The sequence below is a fragment of the Misgurnus anguillicaudatus genome, chromosome 7, assembly GCF_027580225.2.
Source record: "Misgurnus anguillicaudatus chromosome 7, ASM2758022v2, whole genome shotgun sequence".
Classification (NCBI taxonomy): Eukaryota; Metazoa; Chordata; class Actinopteri; order Cypriniformes; family Cobitidae; genus Misgurnus; species Misgurnus anguillicaudatus.
In genome coordinates, this window is record NC_073343.2 from 22,952,936 (window position 1) to 22,974,184 (window position 21,249).

At 37.4% G+C, this 21,249-nt stretch overlaps 1 protein-coding gene across 1 annotated transcript; it reads left to right on the forward strand.

The window, feature by feature from the left end:
* Positions 1-13,533: 13,533 nt before the first annotated feature.
* LOC141365343 (cysteine-rich protein 1) lies at positions 13,534-20,989 on the forward strand. The gene is made up of 5 exons (XM_073869594.1): positions 13,534-13,694; positions 18,309-18,403; positions 18,615-18,672; positions 20,640-20,692; positions 20,784-20,989. Exons 1-4 carry the CDS (start codon positions 13,655-13,657, stop codon positions 20,678-20,680), a joined length of 234 nt encoding a protein of 77 aa, XP_073725695.1. The 5' UTR covers positions 13,534-13,654; the 3' UTR covers positions 20,681-20,692; positions 20,784-20,989.
* Positions 20,990-21,249: the final 260 nt, after the last annotated feature.

A 21,249-nucleotide genomic window follows, 5' to 3' on the forward strand; every position in this document is an offset into this window, starting at 1 on the left:
TCTCCTTATTTAAAACACCTGATTTAACTTAGGAAGACATGTTAACCATTCTGGAAGGAGGCTGATAAGTTGAATCAGGTGTTTTAAATTAGGAGACATCTAAAACTTTCTGGGAGGGGGTACTCGAGGACGAGGATTGGGAAGCACTGATCTAAACACATTTGTTTTTGTGGTACTTGATATGGACAAATGTTGCCCGTGGTGCTTGATCTTAGATAAATCTTAGTTTTTGGCTTGTGCTAGAGACTCAGGCAAATCTAATGTGTTTCTCAGTCCTGTTTCAGAATCCCACAGAGCCATTATTTCATGACAGATTTACTAGCCGTTTCCATTGTAATGCCATATTTAATGAACTGGTTATATATGAACAGCGTTTTTGCAAGACCCTTTCGGATATTATTCAATGATTAATTAACCATTGTTATATTAAAGATCTGTTACATATAAGCCAAGATTATTTAAGATCCTTATCACAATAAAGATTTCTACTACACCTTCCAAAAATAGACACGGATCCCTTCTATTAGTGCCTTTTTTGTAAGACACAATGATGGAGTTTAAGACAATGATCGTTTCTCCGGGTGTCTCTAAGGGATAACAGCAGGACATTTGCTTTTTGTGATTTTTTAAATTGCTCATTTTCCATATAATGCCGTATTAATTTAGCTTGTGTTAAGCCATGGCAGAGTATTGGCATGAAATAAAAGTTGTTCGACTATTGCCTTAAAGTTCCTCAGTTTCTTCTCTTTAAAGACAAATCTGTTTCTCTTTAGCGTCATGACAGTTTTCTCACCCTATTAGAAATGCTTTTACTGTACAAGTAGGTGTTAAACCCTTTAAGTTACAAAGTAGAGGATTGATACAGCGTAACAGTGGCAGGCTACCATGGTTACCATCCGTCTGGAGAGCCTTTTTCTGTCCGCTCTGTTTTCCTTCAGCCTGTTACCCCATTATGACATAATCCTCCAGTCCCACGCCAAACTCTATCCATTGCAACCACAGTCATTTCCGTGCCGATAAACTGATTTAATGAAAACTCCAGAGTACACATATGGAAACTTCCCTGAAATGCAGGAGCTTTGGAGTTCTATTGCAAGTACAATGGCGAAGAAAATCCCTAAATTCAAAGACACCAATAAACCTGTATTCTAAGTAATTTTTCATAGTGATTCATGCCAGGTGAGGCTTAGGGGCCCTCATAATGAAATCCGCGTGAATGTGCGGTCCGCCAAATATCTTGTCTGATTTGTTTCGATGGATTTATGCGTACGTGGTGTCATAGTGAAATGGATGATTGCAGGATTTTAACGGCGGAAATCCAGCCGTAAATGCACATTGATGCTCATTCAAGCATTGTCAAAATCCTGCGAAATGTTACATTTCTGTCTCCGGCCTTTTCTTTCCGTTGACAAGAGCTTCCGAGCCGGTTGCTTGATTTTTTTAAGTCCACTGAGGCATGTGAGAGTAATTTTCTCTGGTGTAGAGTAAACCAGCGCCAAAGTAAAGCCAGTCGACTTACAGGTATTTTTAAACTACCTATCAAAAGTGAGTGAAACAAAAGCTGGAAACGAGCGAATGGAAACTTGGCGCTTTAAGGAACTGAGGGAACTCAGTGATTTCACATGTTATTAAATTTCTGAAGTGATCATTCTCAGCCCTTTGCATGCAATAGCTGAAATACTCCAGATTAACAAATACATAAATGAAAAGGCTGCAGGGATCTTACATGTGTATTAAAAAGTAAATTTTTGTAATGCCTCATACTGTGAGAGTACTATATAGGGAACAGACTAAAATGAACTCCTTTGCTAATTCTCCTATGATTTACTTTGCTATTTCTTTCACAAGTTCTTATGAATGTGAACTAGGACAGACTACATTGCCAAGTTCACGGCCTTTCAGCGGAGTTCAGAATTGGGTTGCTTTGAAACGTTTCTCGCAGGTTGTTGGTATTTGGGCTGCGAATTGTCAATTGAATGATTTTAGGCTGGATCTGAAAGGCCATGGATCTGGCAATACTGAAGGTGGTTGGATGAATATTCATGAATCGCCAGTCATTATTACATATCATGGTCCTGAGGTATGCATTTAAGGGTTAAAGGGGCCATGACTTTTTTGTACAAGACTTTTTTAATATGTCAAATAAATCTTTGGTGTCCCTAGACAACCTGATCCAACATGATATCACAAAGTTCCGTGGGATAATCACGGAATTTTGTGCACATTTTTCCGTGGCATTCTCACAGATCTCCGCATTTTTCCGTGGCCCTGCTACGGACAGTCTTTTTCCGTGGCATTCTCACGGATTGGTTACTCAACTGCTTTTTCCTATTTTCAAACCATTTTCGCTTCGGTTTAGGGTTAGATTTGGTGTTTGCCTTAGTATGTCACTTTAACTATTGGTTTATACTATTTTTTTTTTTTTCATATTTATTCTTTTATATTTTATTAAATTTAAACAATTGTTGCCTGGCATTGGGGTTAGAGTTGGGTTTGGGTAGGGATGTAAGTCCATGTAAATCTAACCCTAAACCGAAGCGAAAATGGTAAGAAAATAGGACAAAACAGTTGAGTAACCAATCCGTGAGAATGCCACGGAAAAAGACAGTCCGTAGCAGGGCCACGGAAAAATGCGGAGATCCGTGAGAATTCCACGGAAAAATTTGCACAAAATTCCTTGACTATGCCACGGAAATTTGTGAGATCAGGTCAACCTGATCTCACGAATTTCCGTGGCATAGTCAAGGAATTTTGTAATGCCACGGAAAAATGTGCACAAAATTCCTTGACTATGCCACGGAACTTTGTGAGATCATGTTGCCCTAGAGCACATATGTAAAGTTTTAGTTCAAAATACCATATAGATAATTTATTATAGCATGTTAAAATTGCCACTTTGTATGTGTAAGCAAAAAGGTGCCGTTTTGGGTGTGTCCTTTAAAATGCAAATGAGCCGATGAAATTCAAACTCTGATTATAATGATGGTGGTTTGTTGCAATTAAAACCACCAATTGTGCTTTTCTCTGCACTAAATGGCAGTGCTGTGGTTGGATAGTGCAGATTAAGGGGTGGTATTATTATAATAAGAGCTCCTTATGACATCATAAGAAGAACCAAATTTCAACAAACTATTTTTTCATGTGCTTGTAGCTAATGGTTTACCAAAACTAAGTTACTAGTTTGATCTTTTTCACATTTTCTAGGTTCATAGAAGCACTGGGGACCCAACCATAGCACTTAAACATGAAAAAAAATCAGATTTTCATGCCATGGCCCCTTTAAATATAGTTGTCACTGTACCTAAAAGGTGCATATTGGTACCTCTAAAGTAGGGGAGAGCAGGGGCGAAAGTACAATTTTTCAGAAAAACCTAATTTTAAAAAATATGTTTTGGACAGAGATATATTTTTGCTGTGGTCAATAACTTATAAGTGTGGTCTATCAATACCAGGTGGAATTTTGAACAAATGTAAAACGACTTTAGTATAATTATAGTTACTGTACTTTCGACCCCACCTGCAGGGACGAAAGTAACACATAGCTGGGTCAAAAGTAACACAACAGAACAAGATAGATTTTTGTGTTACACTTGTTTTAGTTAATATACATGACTATGACCTCGCTAATATGTAACTGCAAACATATTATTTATCTTTGCAAAAAATAATTAAATTTATTTTAAATTTTTAGTTTCATTAAATGTTTCAAAAGCATTCCGACAGTACAAACTTGAATTGTTGTCAATGAAAAAAATTTCAACAGTATTTTTTCAACGGTGAGTAAATAACGCAATGTTTGTCAGCTCTATCAGGGGTTTGTGTGCTAAAGATGCTGTCATAGTTCGGGATGCAAATGTTATCAGGGCTTGGAGAAAATCGCTTTGTTACTTTGGTCCCGCGTTACTTTCGCCCCCCGCTCTGCCCTAAATCGCTTGTTACTTGTTACGTTTGTCCCGCTGCTATTACTGTTGTATTGTGTTGAAAATTGATATTCTAATTTGATTTAATTTCATTTTCATAGTGTTCAAACTGTTGAATTTATTCTCAACAATTTAAGTTTGTACTGTCATTTGCTTTTGAAATATTTGATAAAACTGAAATTTAAAATAAAAAAATATTTTTACAAAGATAAATTACAAAATATGTTTGCAGTTACATATTAACGAGGTCATAGTCATGTATATTTAATAAAAATAAGTGTTACTTTTGACCCACGTGTGTGTTACTTCCGTCCCTGCTGTCAGGGTCAAAAGCAACAATGCGCTTATGTTCAAAGTGAAATTATACAGAAGCTGTTTTACATGTGTTCAAAATTCCACCTGGTATTGATAAACCACACTTGTGAGTTACTGACCACAGCAAACATATATCTCTGTCTCAAACATTATCTTTTAAAATTAAGTTTTTCTGAAAATTTTTTATTTTGGTCTCGCTCTCCCTACTTTTAATTTAAAAAACTCAGTGAAGGAAAACTTCAGGATGTGTTACAGCACTAAATAACCTGTAAGGATCAGTACCTTGAAACATAAAATGAGAAACACAACACATTATAAGAGAAAAATACTGCTTTAGGAATTTACTTATCATGGTTGAAAACAGAACAGCTTTCTGGACTTACACATGCGAAACGATGACGAAATAATGCAATATTTGTCAGCTCGGTCAAAAGTACATATCTAAAAAGTACATATCTGGCACATATATAAGGATCTTTGTACCTTTATTTTAGAGAGTGTACATGAGTCATACAGTAAAGACCACTGGTGTTTGTGTCTATACAGTTTCTCAAGGTCCAGACCAGCAGTCTTGTTGTATTCCTTAACAGAAAATCATATGAAGAACATGATGGTGGTGAGTAGATGATGACAGGATTTTTTGTGAACAAATTCAACGTTCAGTTAAACCGGAGAATGTTCTGCAAACAATCAGAGCTGCATTGCATACTGAAGACCAGCAGGGACCATCCGCCCAGGCCCAACTGATGTCAGTCCAGTGCTTACAGTATATCTTCCCAGCTTCACATGAGGTTCCCTAAACACTTACAGACAAGCCCAATACACTGGAAAAACTCCAGTGACGTAACAATTCCTTGAAAAATAAAAGGCAATTACTTCACAGTGTGAAACACGGGTGTTTAATGCAAGCCTAGAAACGAATCATGAACAGCTCAGCGCTATAAACTTTTAGTGGTAGAGAATATGGGAATGTGTGAAGCTACAGCTGTTAAAAAAAGCACACATTCTTATGTTCAAATGTTTAATAAGATTAAAAGCTGTAATTGTAAAACTAAGCACATTGCAGTGTAGTTAACCCATACAAAATCATCATGTTGTCTAACTTAAATACTTCATAAAATAGTTTAACTTGTGATATTGAGTCAAGCTGACATGGGCTGATATAATAAGACAACTTCTTGCAATATTTTTAACAGTCAAGCTCATCATATCCTGTTATTTTTTCTTGTTACCATGGTACAGGAAGTAAACTATGATAAATAATAACCGTTGCTAAGGAAACAGTATTTTTTAAGCGCTCTCGCTCTCTCTCTTGTTTTTTGTGGAAGTAGTTGTACTATTCCAGTAATGTGCCAGACCAAAAAATTACGCTTAATTATGCTTATGTTTACAGACGGTGGGAAATGACCGTCACATCTCAATCAGTCCAATCTTAACAGATTATGTCTGCATATTTAATCTCCTTTAAATTACAACAGTAATGTTTTCCTTCCACATTAAAAAAATATAAACTCATTCTTTCGGTTCGAATCCCAGACATGCTACAAGAGAAAGAGAAACCTCTAAGTACATGTGAGCCGACATGATACTCCCAACATGAGTTTCAACAATCCTGCTTTTTTGTAAACCTTGAAACTCTTCCAAGACAAACATTTTTAACTGTGTTGACATGTTACCGTTGAAAGAGTCTTACATGACAGGGTGTATAATTCAAGACATCAATGCCTGTGATGAATAGACTGATGACTTTAATTACTGCCGCTTGCTAAGGCAGTCATCACCATTACTGATGCTAATGCTAAGTATTTTACTTTAGCACAATCCTTTTACATAGTATGTGTTTAAAAAAAAAAAGCCACCTCAAATTGCACGGCTTAATTTTAATAAGCGATCTGATTTATGATTTTTAAACTTGGTCCAGATAGTAACCAGCTAGTAACCATTTAGAAGCACCCATTTTAGCACTTTAGCAATGTGTTAAAAACCTCGCTGAAGACCCAATTTGAATACTATCATTTAGTATGTTCCATCTCTGTTAAAGTACTTAAATGTCCATACTTTCACATAAAAACCTGTAAATACGTTTAGGGCATGGGCAAGGCGTTGCACGGAATGAAAACAAAAACCAGAAAGAATCATTTATTTAAAATAATGGTATGATACCGTCATTTTTTCCGTTCTTTGACAAGATTTCTGTTCAAATATGACTCGGTGAAGTTCACTTCCAGTTGTCGTTGACTCATCAGAGAAATGAGAAGCTTGCCACCAGAAAGTAGCCTACTCAAGCCCAAGTCTCTAATGCTCAATCAGAAGAGGTAAATATTGTAGGCTAGTATCTCTTTTTTTTACTAATTTGTGGTGTAATGGATGGCAGTTGATCCGTGATCTGTACAGATCACGACCCACGGATCGTATCGCATGCGATTCGCGTATTAATACGCTAATTTAAATAGGGTGAAAGTTTATCATTTGCACATGTTTCAAAGGCTTGCAAATGTTAACACTTAAGTGATTTTAAACGATTTAACCGCAAAAAAGGCACTAAAGTGGCAATTTTCTTTATGCACAGACACACATGCGGTTGAATGTGTCCGGCCCAACTCCAATCAAACGTGATTATCCCTATGCCCTTCACAGATCAGAACTCTTGATGTATAAACTTGAAAGAAAGTTGGCTACTGTGTCTCATACTGTAGTCCATTAAAATACATTTGGCGAATTAAGCACTGAAAAACAACTTAATTTTCACTTTTTTTCAATGTGTGTGTGTGTGTACGTGTTTAAGTGCACTCAACAAATGAAGGCATGTCAGAATTACAGTTATGCTGCTGTAGCCTTTTTTTAATGTTTGATGATAAGATAGAGACTTAAGGAAAATTATGTAGACTAATAATTTAAGTTTAATGTTCTAATGATCAGCCTACTTATTTGTATGTCCCACAGCTGACATGGAACGTTATTAACCGGTTCGGGAACTTTATTTTTTTGTTCTAACTGGTTCAGGAACTTCAATTTTAGGGTTGAACTGAAAACCAGAAACGTTAAAATACTGTTTCTGTTCGGAACGAACCAATTGGGAAAAAATCTACTAGGCAAATTGGGATGCAGATATAATGCTGTAAGCAATTGCATAATGCCCTTGCAAGCAGCAACAATCTAACCCAAATGACATTGCAGGTGTTTTGCATGAATAATGTCCACTCATGTTTCCTTACTTGCTCTTATTTACTGTTGGGTTTAATTTAACTTATCCTAGCTTGTGTCAACCCAAGGTTTGGGAACATTTTGACACTGCGTTAAATTAAGTAACCTAGAGAATGTCCATGTTTGATCCAATCAAATGTTGAAAAAAAAACACCGGTTGGGTTTGTCTATAACCCAGCTAGCTATAGCTATGATTTCACTGTCTAGGTTAACTATAGAGGGTATGCACGTGACGTCGAAATCGACTGCGGTTACGCCCACTGAGTGGCAAAAGACAGAGGGGCAAAATTTGTGTACAGTGCGAAATCAGCGAAAACACAGGGAAACGTGTCTAAATGGGAAAAGCTGTTGTGTGATAGACTGAACTACGGATTAACAAGAATTTGGAGCTATTGTTTTACAGACTGCCAAAAAACAGCAAAATGAGAAGTAAATGGATTGTCCATGCCAACATCCACTGACCACAAGTGGGTTGACAAGTTGCTAGGGTCACTATCAAGTCCAACTAAATTGAATTTTTGCTGATAATAGTCAGTTATACTCGCCACTAGAACAGCCAGCCATTTTGCTAAATGTTTTGCCATCAATAGGGCCAAGGGCGATGGAAAAGTGATGTCAATGCATACCCTCTATAGACCCAATATAGTCTGTCGAGTAACCCATTTTTAGTCAAAATAACCTTGAATTTGGATACATCACATGTAGTTTTTGCCAAAATATCTTGCAAAATGATATTCAATCATGTAAGCAAAGTCAGCAGTGATTACAATGTGTTTGGTTTTGTTTTTTAATTTCATTTAATTTGGGGCTATTGTTAGACCTCTAATACATTTTTACTGACAGCCCAAATTTTACCTTGTTTTAGCCTAGACATCTGGGTTGTGTTTGGATAGCCATTTGACGTCTTTTAAATGCCAAATAGCTTGCTAGGAATTTACCCAATTATAGGTTTAAACAACCCAGTTTTTTAAACGTAATACACTCTGAAACTTCATGTCATTTAAATTTGAGTAACTTATGAAGCCTGGATCTCAAATGTTAAAGCTGTGTAAAATGTAGTGCACCTGTGCACCATAGCATGCACTACGCATTACGTTTTGTGTCGGTGCACAGTTTTACAGCGAATATCCTGTTTTTTATTTTATAGGTTGCTTACAAATGTCTAAATATAAATAAAAAATGCAGTTATGCTGTCTGTTTAAAATAAAATCATGCAGTAAAATTCCCATGTTAATCACATCTTGCATTGATGTCAAAGGCTTCTCGTTAAAAAACAATCAACGTTGCACATTAAAAAATGTCACCAGAGGGGTACCCTGTGCGTTAAAAAGTGACGCTGATGGGGTGCCGAACAAACGTCAATACATGACGAGTCTGGAGTGAAAACGTGTTGACTTCAATGAGATGTAGAGTGACACCACAACGCTCTTTCAGTCGCCTGTCAGTCAAACCCATCCCACAACAGAGTTACTATGGCTACACTGTGTCCCACCTTATGCTCGGTGTCCTCTTGACATCATCACATTGTTGTGTTTATATGATGTAACAGAAGGGCAATCAGTGTTGTCATGGGATCATGTTGTCAAAGTCTATAGTCTGTGCGTGTGTGCGCCTTCTCAAGCTTTCACTCACTGACACGCTCTCACATTTTGTCTCTTTTCAGCCCACAAAAAGGCGAGATCGCTACAACAAGCTGCTTCTGTTCCCATCCTTCCCTTTAGTTGGCGGCGATGACTTCAGTTCTGCTAACTGTTATTCCCCAGGCCTCGATTACCTAATCAGAGACGTCTGTGTTTGCTCACGCCCCAACACATCAAACCGACAATGAACTTTCAAAATTTTTCATATAGAGCCTATTCATGACACAGAAAATATGTTCAATCTTTGTAAAAAAAATGGAAAATCAATATTTATAACTGCACCATAATATGATCCATGCCACTTTGCCAAATATACACTGCCAAACCTATTACAATTGTGCTTCCTCGGAGACGGATAAATGTTTTGACCATGGATCTGTGTGGCTACAGTAAAAACGTAGTACTTTAACATTTTCCAATAATTGATGGTATGTTTGGACATTTCATGTGAATCAATCCATTTATTAAACGATTTACTGATACATTTGATACCTTGAATTCTCTAGGCTTCATTTTTTTCATATAATTTTTAGCGATACACTGTATTTTGTTACATTTTGCTGTTCTTTGCTGCTGACCGGGTGTGCCTCAGTCATAAGTCTTGGAGCCGTTGGCTCTTTGATTGCCCCCTGGTGGCTGGCTGCAGTACAAGTTATAAACCCCGCCCTCTCAATTCAAACGAATGGGACTCTGCTCTAAATTAAAACATTATTTAAAAGTTTCTGAAAGATGGTTTTGGTACTTTCAAGTAGTTGTTATCACGCTTATATATGTTCAATTGTTCATTTTTGTGTTAAGTTTCATTTTAGCTAGTACTTTGATGCTATAGAAACGGGGCATATCGTTATGATTGGCGTGGTTGAATTGGGCGCGCAAGCATTTTTGCGGGAGTTTGATGCCGCAGCTCCATCTCTGGCTACACGAACGATTCCTTCTGCGCATGCCTTGGCTCCAAACCGACGTTTTTACGTAACACGGCGGCGACCATGGTCGGAAACCTTTAACTTCAATTCATTTCAATGGAGGGAGGTGACGTTGCATCGTCCATCTTTTTTTTACAGTCAATGCTTCTGACACATTTATTTAAAGCAACACCAAAGAGTTTTTTACCTTAAAATAACGTTTCCAAAAAAGTTTCAGTCCAAAGAAGTTTCCAACCGTCAGGTCGCGGTCCTGTAGTTCGAGTGAAAACTACAAAAACTTGCTTTACGGCAGACCTACAATCCAATCAGAGCCAGCTTTGCTGCAGTAGGCTAAATTATTTACGACAGTGGTAATGGACAATTCCGCTTCCAACTTGTAGGGCGAGCAAAGAGCAAAAGGATTGTTTTTATTACCTTAGAATTAGCCGTTTCGTGTACATACTATACACCACGGGTAGTCACCATTTCGCACCGCATGTTTCTACAGTAGTCCTAAACAGACAAACTGTTCTATAGATTGCGTTTTGTTATTACGTTGTCTCAGACAATGACGTGTTTTTCCTGTGGCGGCTACCGTAGCTTCAATATGTGTTTTAAAAGGGAGGGGTGAGCTGTGGACTGAGCCGTTGGCTGCAATTCAACGTCTCACCACTAGATACCACTAAAGGTCCCACATCACACCTTTAATTTGTTTCTTTCTGTTTTTGTAGTTTACTTTTAAAGGACAACACCACAGTTTTTCTATATTTTACTATGTCCTTACCTGAACTTAAACAAATTAATACATACCTATCTTTTTTCAATGCATGCACTTAATCTTTGTACAGCGAGTCGTGAATGTGTTAGCATTTAGCATAGCCCCATTCATTCCTTAGGATCCAAACAGGGATGAATTTAGAAGCCACCAAACATGAGTAGTTACACGAGTAAGTATGGTGGCACAAAATAAAACGTGGCGATTTCTTAAGTGGATAAAAAATGAGAACTATATTGTATGGTGGAAGAGCATGTAGTTTGCAGCATTTTGACCTCAGTACGCAGTAACATCATCACTCCTGACTACTCCCCATCTCGATCAAACTTCCGTCAATATAACTGCGTCGAATATGTACCTCTAAGGCAGTGTTTCCCAACTACTGCGCCGTGACCACTTGTTTGGTGTGCCGTGGTAAAATAACACTGCCACAGTGTGTGAAAAAGCACTCGAAGCTAGTTACCAGGTCACAGTTGCGCGTGTCACTGTCATCAATTCCAGCCAGGATATCATTTGTGTTCATCAAAACAAGATCAAGTTTCACATTAAATGTAAATACTACGTTTAATGCGGTATACTATTCCAGTTTAAAAAGTCATTTAAGCATTGCAATGCAGGTTTGTACAGATCTGTTAATGCTTATTGTGAAAAAAGGTTGGAAAACACTGCTCCAAGGTACCAATATGTACCTCCAAGGTACTGATATGTACCTCTAAGGTACCAATGTCTATCTCTGAGGTACCAATATATGCACCTTTATTTTCAAAAGTGTACTTTTTAAAAAGGTACCACCCCAGTGAGAACTTCTGTACCTTTTTGTACCTTGTTTTTGAGTGAATGATCATGTACTCTCTTTCAGAAATATGTGCTTTACAAACCTTTAAAGTTTAATCCTTTGGCATTGTTTAAAAATGAATAGTTCGAAAGCCAGCGCATTGTGTTATCACACCAAGTGTTGAGATCAGATAACATTCCTGGTGACGGTAAGCTGACAATGATAATACAGCTGGAAGGCACTGGTAGAAAAAATTCTTTCCAAACATGGTTTGGTGGATCAACAGTCAACAAGGGAGGAAATTGGGATCAGTAGAAAATCCCTAATGGTGAACTTCACAGGGCCTACAACACGAAGAAAAGCCCTGCATGTGTACGGAGTGTAATTACGAAACAAGAGGTCTGGAGCATTAGCCTGCTTGAGATGAAACACAGGGTGGGTTGTTTGTGAGTTTGCTGAGATGGAACAGAGGTCAGGCATGACTGAGTAAACATGGGTGGCAATATTTAGCTGGTAGTTTGCTGATGGATCAGCTGTGTGTAGAGCTGTCAAGATAAATCCAACACAAAACACACGACAGGATAGGGACAGGGTGGCAGCCAAACGCAGGGACTGCCGCACATCATTTATATTCAGGATACATTTATTTTCCTGTTAGCACACACGAGTGTTGTATTCAGTGGGGTCAAAAAGTCTTAAAACTTTCACTAAGATAACTTTCACACAATAATAGCTACTACCTACTGTATGATAAAATAATGATATTGTATAGTTATATGATAATTATAGTTTTGTTATGCATATCATACCATCAAATATTAAAGTGAAAAAATCTAATGACATCATTAAGCTATATGCCTGTGTGGGTTGTTCTACATGTGCCATTATACTGTTTTGCCGATATGTTGGGCAGTTACCATGGAGCGTATGATCAATATAGGGGTTGGGTTACTGTCATCCTCTCAGATACTATCTGATCCATCACAAACTGATGCTGTTTAACAAACATACAGACACTAATAGACCAAACATATACATGCACATAGATGCCAACAACACATAGACATAAACAAACATAGTTTCATATACACAATGCTTCATTGCATAGCTGCCCTGTATTTAGTTATCTTATTACTGAAAGCTAATTTCTCAAATATTTCTCAAACCCATCCAATTTGCGCATCACCTATTGAAATTTTAAAAACTATTTCAAAGACAGAGCAAAACAGTGTATTTCTGAAGCTTTGGTGGTGTTTGATGACATCAGATATAGCCACCTATTCCAGGTGACGTGACTGTTTTGTGTATATTACGTGAGGCATAAGACATTTATTGCATAGTCATTTGTCAAGGCCAATCCCACTGAAATAAAATATAGGTTTGTAAAGACCGTATCATGTTTCTGTCCATTTCAAGCACAGAGCTCATTTGTTTTCTGTGCAAAACTGATAAAAGCTATTCACGCACACAATGACGAGGCTCCAGTATTTGCACAACTTTCTGCAAACTTATTCAAATGAACACAATTCTCTCCTCTTGTGCGTGTGCTTTGAAAAAGACACACCTGCTAGTTTTTTTATTTTAATATTTTCCACATTTTATAATAAAAGTCATTAAACAAATAGCCTAACACGTGGTTTAAGAATAATATAGTGATAAAAATAAAAAAATAAATAATTTTGTCAAGTTCAACAGCTGTAAAAAGTTCCTGTTCTTTCATGAGTGTTTAGACCAAAAGCAATAAGTTGACTGAACTTAAAATCTGTTGTTATGATCTCCAAACGACCAAAATTCAGCCTAATTGTCCATTTGGAGAAAATATATATCAAATGATTCAACTTCATATACAGCTGCAAGAAAAAAATTACAAATAGGCTACAGGAAATTTAGAAACAGCGTGCATATTCTTTTTTCGTGCACGCGCACAACCCCGCTCTGGGTCTGCCTCTCTCTCGCTCTCTCTCTCCCCCCGTCGCGTGTGCACACGCTATAAATAAGGCTGTATGTTGGACGAGCTCAATCCAAAGGCGTGGCTGCTTGCAGGTGGACGTTGCTGCTCTCCATCTCTCAACTCTTCACAAACAGGACTTTTTTCTCCGTCAGGGGACTAAAATACTGCAAACATGCCTAAATGCCCCAAGTGCGAGAAGGAAGTGTACTTTGGTAAGGAAACTTATGTAAGATATTCGTGTATATAGGCAACTTAAAAAATTAAATAAATTTACATTTATTTAAGGCTTTACTTTGTTGTTATAGCTTGCTGTTTATTTTAACTTAAACATTGTAAACTAGACTGAATAAATGATTTACCAAACGCTCTGGAGATTAGCAAGGAAGCCTGCTGTCAACTGAAACATGATGAAGTGACTTCCTGTTTGAAACTAATGCAAAAGTAGTTTGTGCAGACTCATTTGACTTTAACATTTGCAGCGGTAATAATTAAGTAATACAGTATATTATAGAATTATAACAATTTGTATTACAGTATATACAGTATATAGTATATTATAAGAATTTATTTACACTTTAGAGAGTTAAAACTTCATGCAGTCCATGTTGGACTGCATGTGGTATTAAGTGTTACTTATAAAAAGTAAGTATGCACAGGCTTTACTTTATTCTTAGTAGTCAAATTTTTACAAATAATAAACAATAAATAGGAACATTAAATGCTACATGTTTGTCAGTGTACTCGTTGGTATAAATGCAAAACATGTTGACTAATATACTGTTTTGCATTGTAAAGTAACCTGTTTGCATGGTTTATTTAGTCAACTTATTTGAATTTTTAATACACCCTTTGTTTATATGCATTCAAGAATAACATGCGAGGCAGATGATATTATGTCACATGTTTGCAAACACTTGCTTCCGCAAAGAAGTCCCTGTGGAATTTAGTGCAATATATAATATTGATATTTTCAAATAATGATAAGACAAAATCAGTTCTCTCTATTGAGAGAGTCAGGGCTTGGGGTTTATCTGTCTGTTAAATTGATCATCCATTCGGTCTTCTATCTGTATATTGATTTACATTAATTTACATCTAGTAGACTCCCTTAGGTGTTTTAAAACACAAGGTCATTCTATGAATCTGAACCGTTGAATATTTCATATAGCAGTTGTTGTGTAGTTTATATTTGGGCGTGGGATATTCATCAAGTTCTGTCTGTTATGTAAGCTTGTTGGATTTCCTCCGATAGCAATAAAGATGCTCTCAGATGTCTCTTCACTTATCCCACATTACATAATTCCTGCAAAAAAATTTACTTTTATATTTACTGTTCTCTACAAAAGCTGTTCTAAATCTGTAAACTCTCTCTCAAAAAAAATCTCTTAACGTCCTGGAAAAAAATAATTTGTTGGTTCAACATAAAAAAGTAAGTTACTTTTTTAAGTTGCCTTAAAATTTTCAGTTAATTTAACTTAAAAATATAAGTTAACTGAAAAAAGTTGTTATGTCATCTAAGTTGAATTAACTTTAAGGCAACCACGTAACTTACTTTTTTAAGTTAAACAAACTTTTTTACTGTTCCGTTTTCATTCACTGTTACTTATTTAATCTACATATTGAATCAGTCTTACTTAGGGTTCACAACAGATGCGAGTTCAACGATTTGCGAGAGTAGATATAAAGTCAATGCAAAGACGCGACTATGCGTGGGGCGATGCGAATGACGCGATATGGGCGACGCGTTTGCTGCGAACACACGCGTTATTCGCCTCAAACGCGTCTTCGAAAATATTCAACTCGAGTGAAACATTTGCATGACACGAAGTTAAATCCTGCGAGTAATCTAGAGCGAGTAACGCGATGGCCCGCGTTTGGTGTGTATGTAGCATAACACCAGCCGCGTTTGAGGCGTCAAATTTGCGTCTACCGCGTCTAGTTTGCCGCTTGAACATTTTGAGTTTACTCGCTTCATTCACGCATGAAAGCCGCACGTGAAATTCTATCACTCACGCGGAAATTTGCGTCATCGAAGGGGGTTCTGCGACTCCGCTCATTTCCTGTAATCACGTCACTACTTGAGCAAGCTCCTGATTGGTTAACGCGGCACATTTTTCCGCCAAAGTTAAAATTTTTCAACTCACGCATCTCCCGCTGCAACGCTCAATTCGCGCAACGAATGATGTTGCTGTGCTAAATGCCTCATTCACGCCGCGAGACCTCCAGACGCGCGTCAACGCGTCTTCACATTGTCTTAACATTGAAATCACCTGCGTTTGACGCCTCTACTGCGGCTGGTGTGAATGCAGCATAAGTTAAGTTACAAAGTAAAAAAATTACACCATAAAGATTAAAAAAGAGAGATTGTAATTAAAAAATATTTCCACCCGGTGCAGTAACCAAAAAAAGACTTAACACTGTAAATAAAATGCAGCATGAAGTTTAAACAACTTTATTCAAGTCAAATCAACCTCCTATTTTAAGACTTTTGATAAGTTGACATAACTTGCCACGAAAACACGCGCTATTTGCCTCAAACGCGTCTTGAAAATATTCAACTCGAGCGAAAAAACGCATGACACGAATTGAAATCCTGCGAGTAATCTAGAGTGAGTAACGCGATGCCCTGCGTTTGGTGTGTACGTAGCATAATACCAGCCGGGTTTTGAGGTGTTAAATTCGCGTCTACCGCGTCTAGTTTGCCGCTTGAGCATTTTGAGTTTACTCGCTTTATTCTAGTCATCGAGACATTCACGCGGAAATTCACGTCATGGGAGGGGCTTCTGCGACTCTGCTCCCTTCCTGTAATCACATCACTACTAGAGCAAGCTCCTGATTGGTTAAAGCGGCACATTTTTCCGCCAAAGTTCTCCCGCTGCAACGGCATAAAGTTAAAGCAACTTGATTCAAATCAACCTCCTATTTTAAGTTTTGACTTTTGATAAGTTGACATAACTTACATTTTTTGTTACTTTAACTTAACGAATTAAGTGAAATAATTTCAACTGTTTAATATGTTGATTTGATATCATTCAGTGCAGGTGTTTCGTAAATGAAACAAGGGGTTCATTTAAAAAAATACACAATTTTTCAGTTATTCTGAGGTACGCCTACTAGATGAATGTACTAGAGATCTACTAAAAGTCAATAAAATGCAAATCCATTTTGAGATATGCTATCTAAGCAATTTACTTAAACAGTGTAAAGTTAAACAGTGTAATAATAACTTTTTAAACAAATTTCCCCAAACTCTCCCCCCATATTTGGCACACAAACAGATGCATAGCATTGGTTGCGCAAAAGTTGCTATTTTTGGCCGGATGCTAAACCACAAAAAAAAGCTTTTTCCTGGTAGCATCACAGTGCACATCAACCCTCACTTTTAAAGTCACTGCATGCTGGGATAGGAAATACATGTAAAACAAGTGTAAAAAAAAATTCATAGCACCATTTCTTTATCCATAGTTTTGTTTGTTTGTGTTGTTTGTGTAAAAAATGATTAGAAATTCAACAAACTGCAAATGTTATTACTGCAAATCAGTGGTTTATAGATTGTACAGTCAGTCTAGGACACTTTGTATTGAAACAGTCCAATGTACCAAAAAAAAGATAAGTGTGTGTTGGCCTGCTGAAGGAAGTTAGGTAATAACAGCCCTATAGGTGTGGTTTAGATGACCCAACTCATTCTTGGCAGTATTGGGACAGACTGCTGCTCCCAAACCCAGTGAATTCCTTTCTGCCTTGTTTGTCCTTTCCAAATGTTATTTCTCACATGGACCATTGAGTCTGCATCCAACTCTCCAAATTTGTCCGAATCATGTGTCCAGCACTGAACAAAAGAGCTTCCTGTATAATGTGACATGACTTACTGTGTCATCTGAGACCAGCGGCAATTATAGCAGCTTGCAGCACTCCATAACAATAGTCATAATGTACTGCATGTGCTCCCCTTCAACACACTGTGTCTGGAGCCTGTGCTAACAGCTCATTTCATTTTTAACACGCATGACGGCAAGTGTTAATCCCCCCTTTGTGCATCCTTGGGTTGCTCTTGCCAAAAAGCTGAAAGTGGCTTTAAACTCAAAGAGCGATAAATCTTTTGAACATGAGGAGCATGCTTTTAAGCAGACTGTGCCTAAAACCTCCCTCATAAAAGGAACAAATTGAGCGTCTCCTCCACTGGAGACGTCCAAGCATGCAAAAGTTTGTCTCATCTTCCCACTTATTTTACAATGTTCACCATAACGGCTGTTTCTGTCTGCCGTAGATAATGGCTTCTTTATCGCCCTCTTTTATAAGGGAAGGGAGGAATAAATTCCTTTGGGAGTGTCCTGGGTCCGCACCCACCCGTGTTCTCACTGTCATGACTTTATCGGAGAGATCATACAGATTCGAAAAGACTTGTTTTAATCCTTCAAGCTCGCCGGACGCAGACAGAGACTATCCGTCTGATCTCCAAACAGTTCAGGCTTTTCAGAGCATGAGCTTTGTTGACTTTACAAGCTTATCCCGTCCCTACATGAACTTCACGAGCGTGCCAAATCAGCCAGTTTGTCCATGTCTGGATGACTTTGTGCTGAACCCTTTATAAAAACATCTGTGAGAATAATGAGTGATGGTAGATTCTTCCTGTCTTTCATTGCATTTTCTACACTGATTTCATAAGAAAATGTCAGGATTTGGGTAAATTATTGGATAAATTATTTCAGTTTGTCCTTAATTTGGAAAATATGCATTCTGGAGGATCATCTTCAACATTTGCCTGAATGTACTGTACATGTTTTAAATATATGTTTGAATTAATGATGTTTATCGGTGTGTTTCAGCGGAGAGAGTTTCGTCACTTGGCAAAGACTGGCACAGACCCTGTCTGAAGTGTGAGAAATGCAATAAGACCCTCTCAGCAGGCTCACATGCAGAGGTAAGTTAATAGCTTTTTTTAAAAAAATGCACATTATACCGCCAAGCACTTTTTGGAACAGAGCACAGATTCATTTATTAGTTAGGTTTAATGGAGAGACTTTTGGCAATTTTTACCTGACAAAACTAAGGGGTTACACTTTCAGATTGTTATGGACCCCATTAAACTCCATTAATATTCTCTGCATTGATGAATGCATTTTACCTCAGAGCATGAAGGAAAACCCTATTGTAACAACCCATGCTACGCTGCACTCTTTGGACCCAAAGGTGAGTCACCAATCTGCAATGTGTCAAAGTCACGGATAATTGCTCTGTTTATGCGCTGTAAGGTTATCGTTTTACTGGAGCATTGCATTGTACGTACTGATTTACTTCATAAACCTTTAGGGGAGTGTTGTGGGAGAGTCTCTGATCATTACTAAACCAACACAATTTTATGATAATACATACAGATTTTACCAGGTGGTTATTAATATTTTGTATGAATTCGTATGATCTTTTTTGTATGTTGGTGTTGTACGATTTGCTTTCACATCCAGCGACATTGGGTTTAGAGGCGGGGTTTCATTTATGCTTTTGTATGATTTGCCAACATATAAAATACACACGAATTCCCTTTCACCCATAAGTTATTCAAAATTTTAAGATACAATCATCTTCCATTTTGCAGCAACACCCAATGTAAAAATGGACAACGGGCAAACTGTTCTATAGAGCGTGTTTCGTCCCAACGTTGTCTGTTAACCACCTGGTAAAATCTGTATGTATTATGTGGGTTCACACCAGACGCGAGTTCAACGATTTGCGCAAAGACAATCCGAATGACGCTATCAGATGCGTCCTTGCATGGGGCAATGCGAATGACGCAATATGGCTGGCGCGTTTGCCACGAAAACACGCACTATTCGCCTCAAACGCGTCTTCGCCTAAGTTGAAAATATTCAACTCGAGCGAAAATTTGCATGACACGAAGTTAAATCCCGCGAGTAATCTAGAGCGAGTAACGCGATGCCCTGCGTTTGTTGTGTACGTAGCATTAGACGACGATGTTTGTTCTGTGGTGGCTATCATAGCTTCTCATTGCGTTTCGAAGTTGAGGTTGGTGCGATTCGCAATCTCACCGCTAGATGCCGCTTAAACCAGCCTGATCTCGCGAGAATTCATACATATTTTACGAGTTGGCTAATTCGTATGAATTCATACGAAGTTAATCATGCAAAAACGTACGATTCTCATGAAAAACAATAACAAACTCCGCCCCCTAAACCCCAACGTCACAGGGGTCAAGGCAAATCGTACAAAAATCTATGAATGTGGTCGTATGAATTAATATGAATTAGTCAACTCGTAAAATATGCACAAATTCTCGTGAGACAGCGTTTGCTTAAATCCACATTACACCTACACATTAAAAATCTCAGATATGTGTTTTATTTACAAACATTACCACTTAATCATTTATGTTCCTAACCATGAAAATATGCAAATTAATAATGTCTTTTATATGATATATGACCTAATTATTTAAATGTTTCTTATTTTGTGTTTTCATAAAAATGCATGCATGGAACTTAGCTTAGCAGGCTAATCGTAGATTTTTGTACGTTTTGCCTTGACCCCTGTGAAGTTGGGATTAGGTGCAGGGTTTAGCCTGCTAGGCTTCATGCATGCCTTTTTTATGGATACCATGCTAATCAATTAGCCTGCTAAGCTAAGATCAAACGAGCAATTCCATGCAAATGTCAACTTGAACAATAAAAAGAAATGTTTTAACCATACTGACATCTCAGATGTCAATATTTGGTGGTTTAAATGTTCATGCAAAGTCTCTGATAAAGTTTTTAAAGCATTTTTTATCATTTTCCATAGTTGAGTAAGTGCAAATTTCAGAATTTTCACATCCATAACTAAGAAATGCCACATCCATAACGTTGTTTCTTTCTCATAAATGCACATACAAATGTTAAATAAAAATAAATATTAAATGTTCTTTGAAGAGCTGTCCTTTCTCCATATGTTTGGTATTATATCTTCTGGTTTGTGCCTTTAAGTTCACAGAATTCCTACAAAGTATGTCGTTTCCCAAAAACATTGTGTCCTGTTTTTGTTACATCTATAACACATCCATGTTTCCCAAACATGAGTACAGATTGATATTTTTTTGGATGTCCGGACTCGCTTAATGTGGACAAATATCCTCATATTTTTTCGCTTTTGTTTTCTCTACCCTTTAGGGTTTGGACGTGGCGGTACTGAAAGCCACACATTTAAATAAACTGTTATACAGGTAAGCTAACTTTATACTGTAAACTTATCAATTGTTTTACGTAACACTTAAAATAAAAGATATTTAACATGGTCTTCTTTTTCATTTACAGGTTTACACTTTAAAAGGATGTTTTTAGAGGCATGGATGCCACTATTTTATCCACCTATGGCTAAACCAAAAATAAACATGACCAAATCATTTTGAAACTACTAATTTGTATAAAAATGCTGTCTGATTTAGCGGCATAGAGTGATGTTTCATTCTGTTTTTAATTGAAGTGAACATTGTATACAATAAATGTCTGTTTTAAACTACTGCGTTTTTGTTCAAATGATCTTGCTTTTGTAAACACATTACTGGTTGACAGCATCATCAAGCCATTTCCACTTTCAGCAGCTAACAGATGTCTTTAAAAGCTTATAATAATGACTAGTATTGTAACAGTTTCCAGAGCTGTGGAACAGATGTGCGTAAATTCAGAGGCAGCCCACTATCAAATCGCTGCTGATGTCCGGGAAACAGCTCGCCCAAGGGATTAATTGGTAACTTTTGATTCAAAGTGTCACAATGGGCCT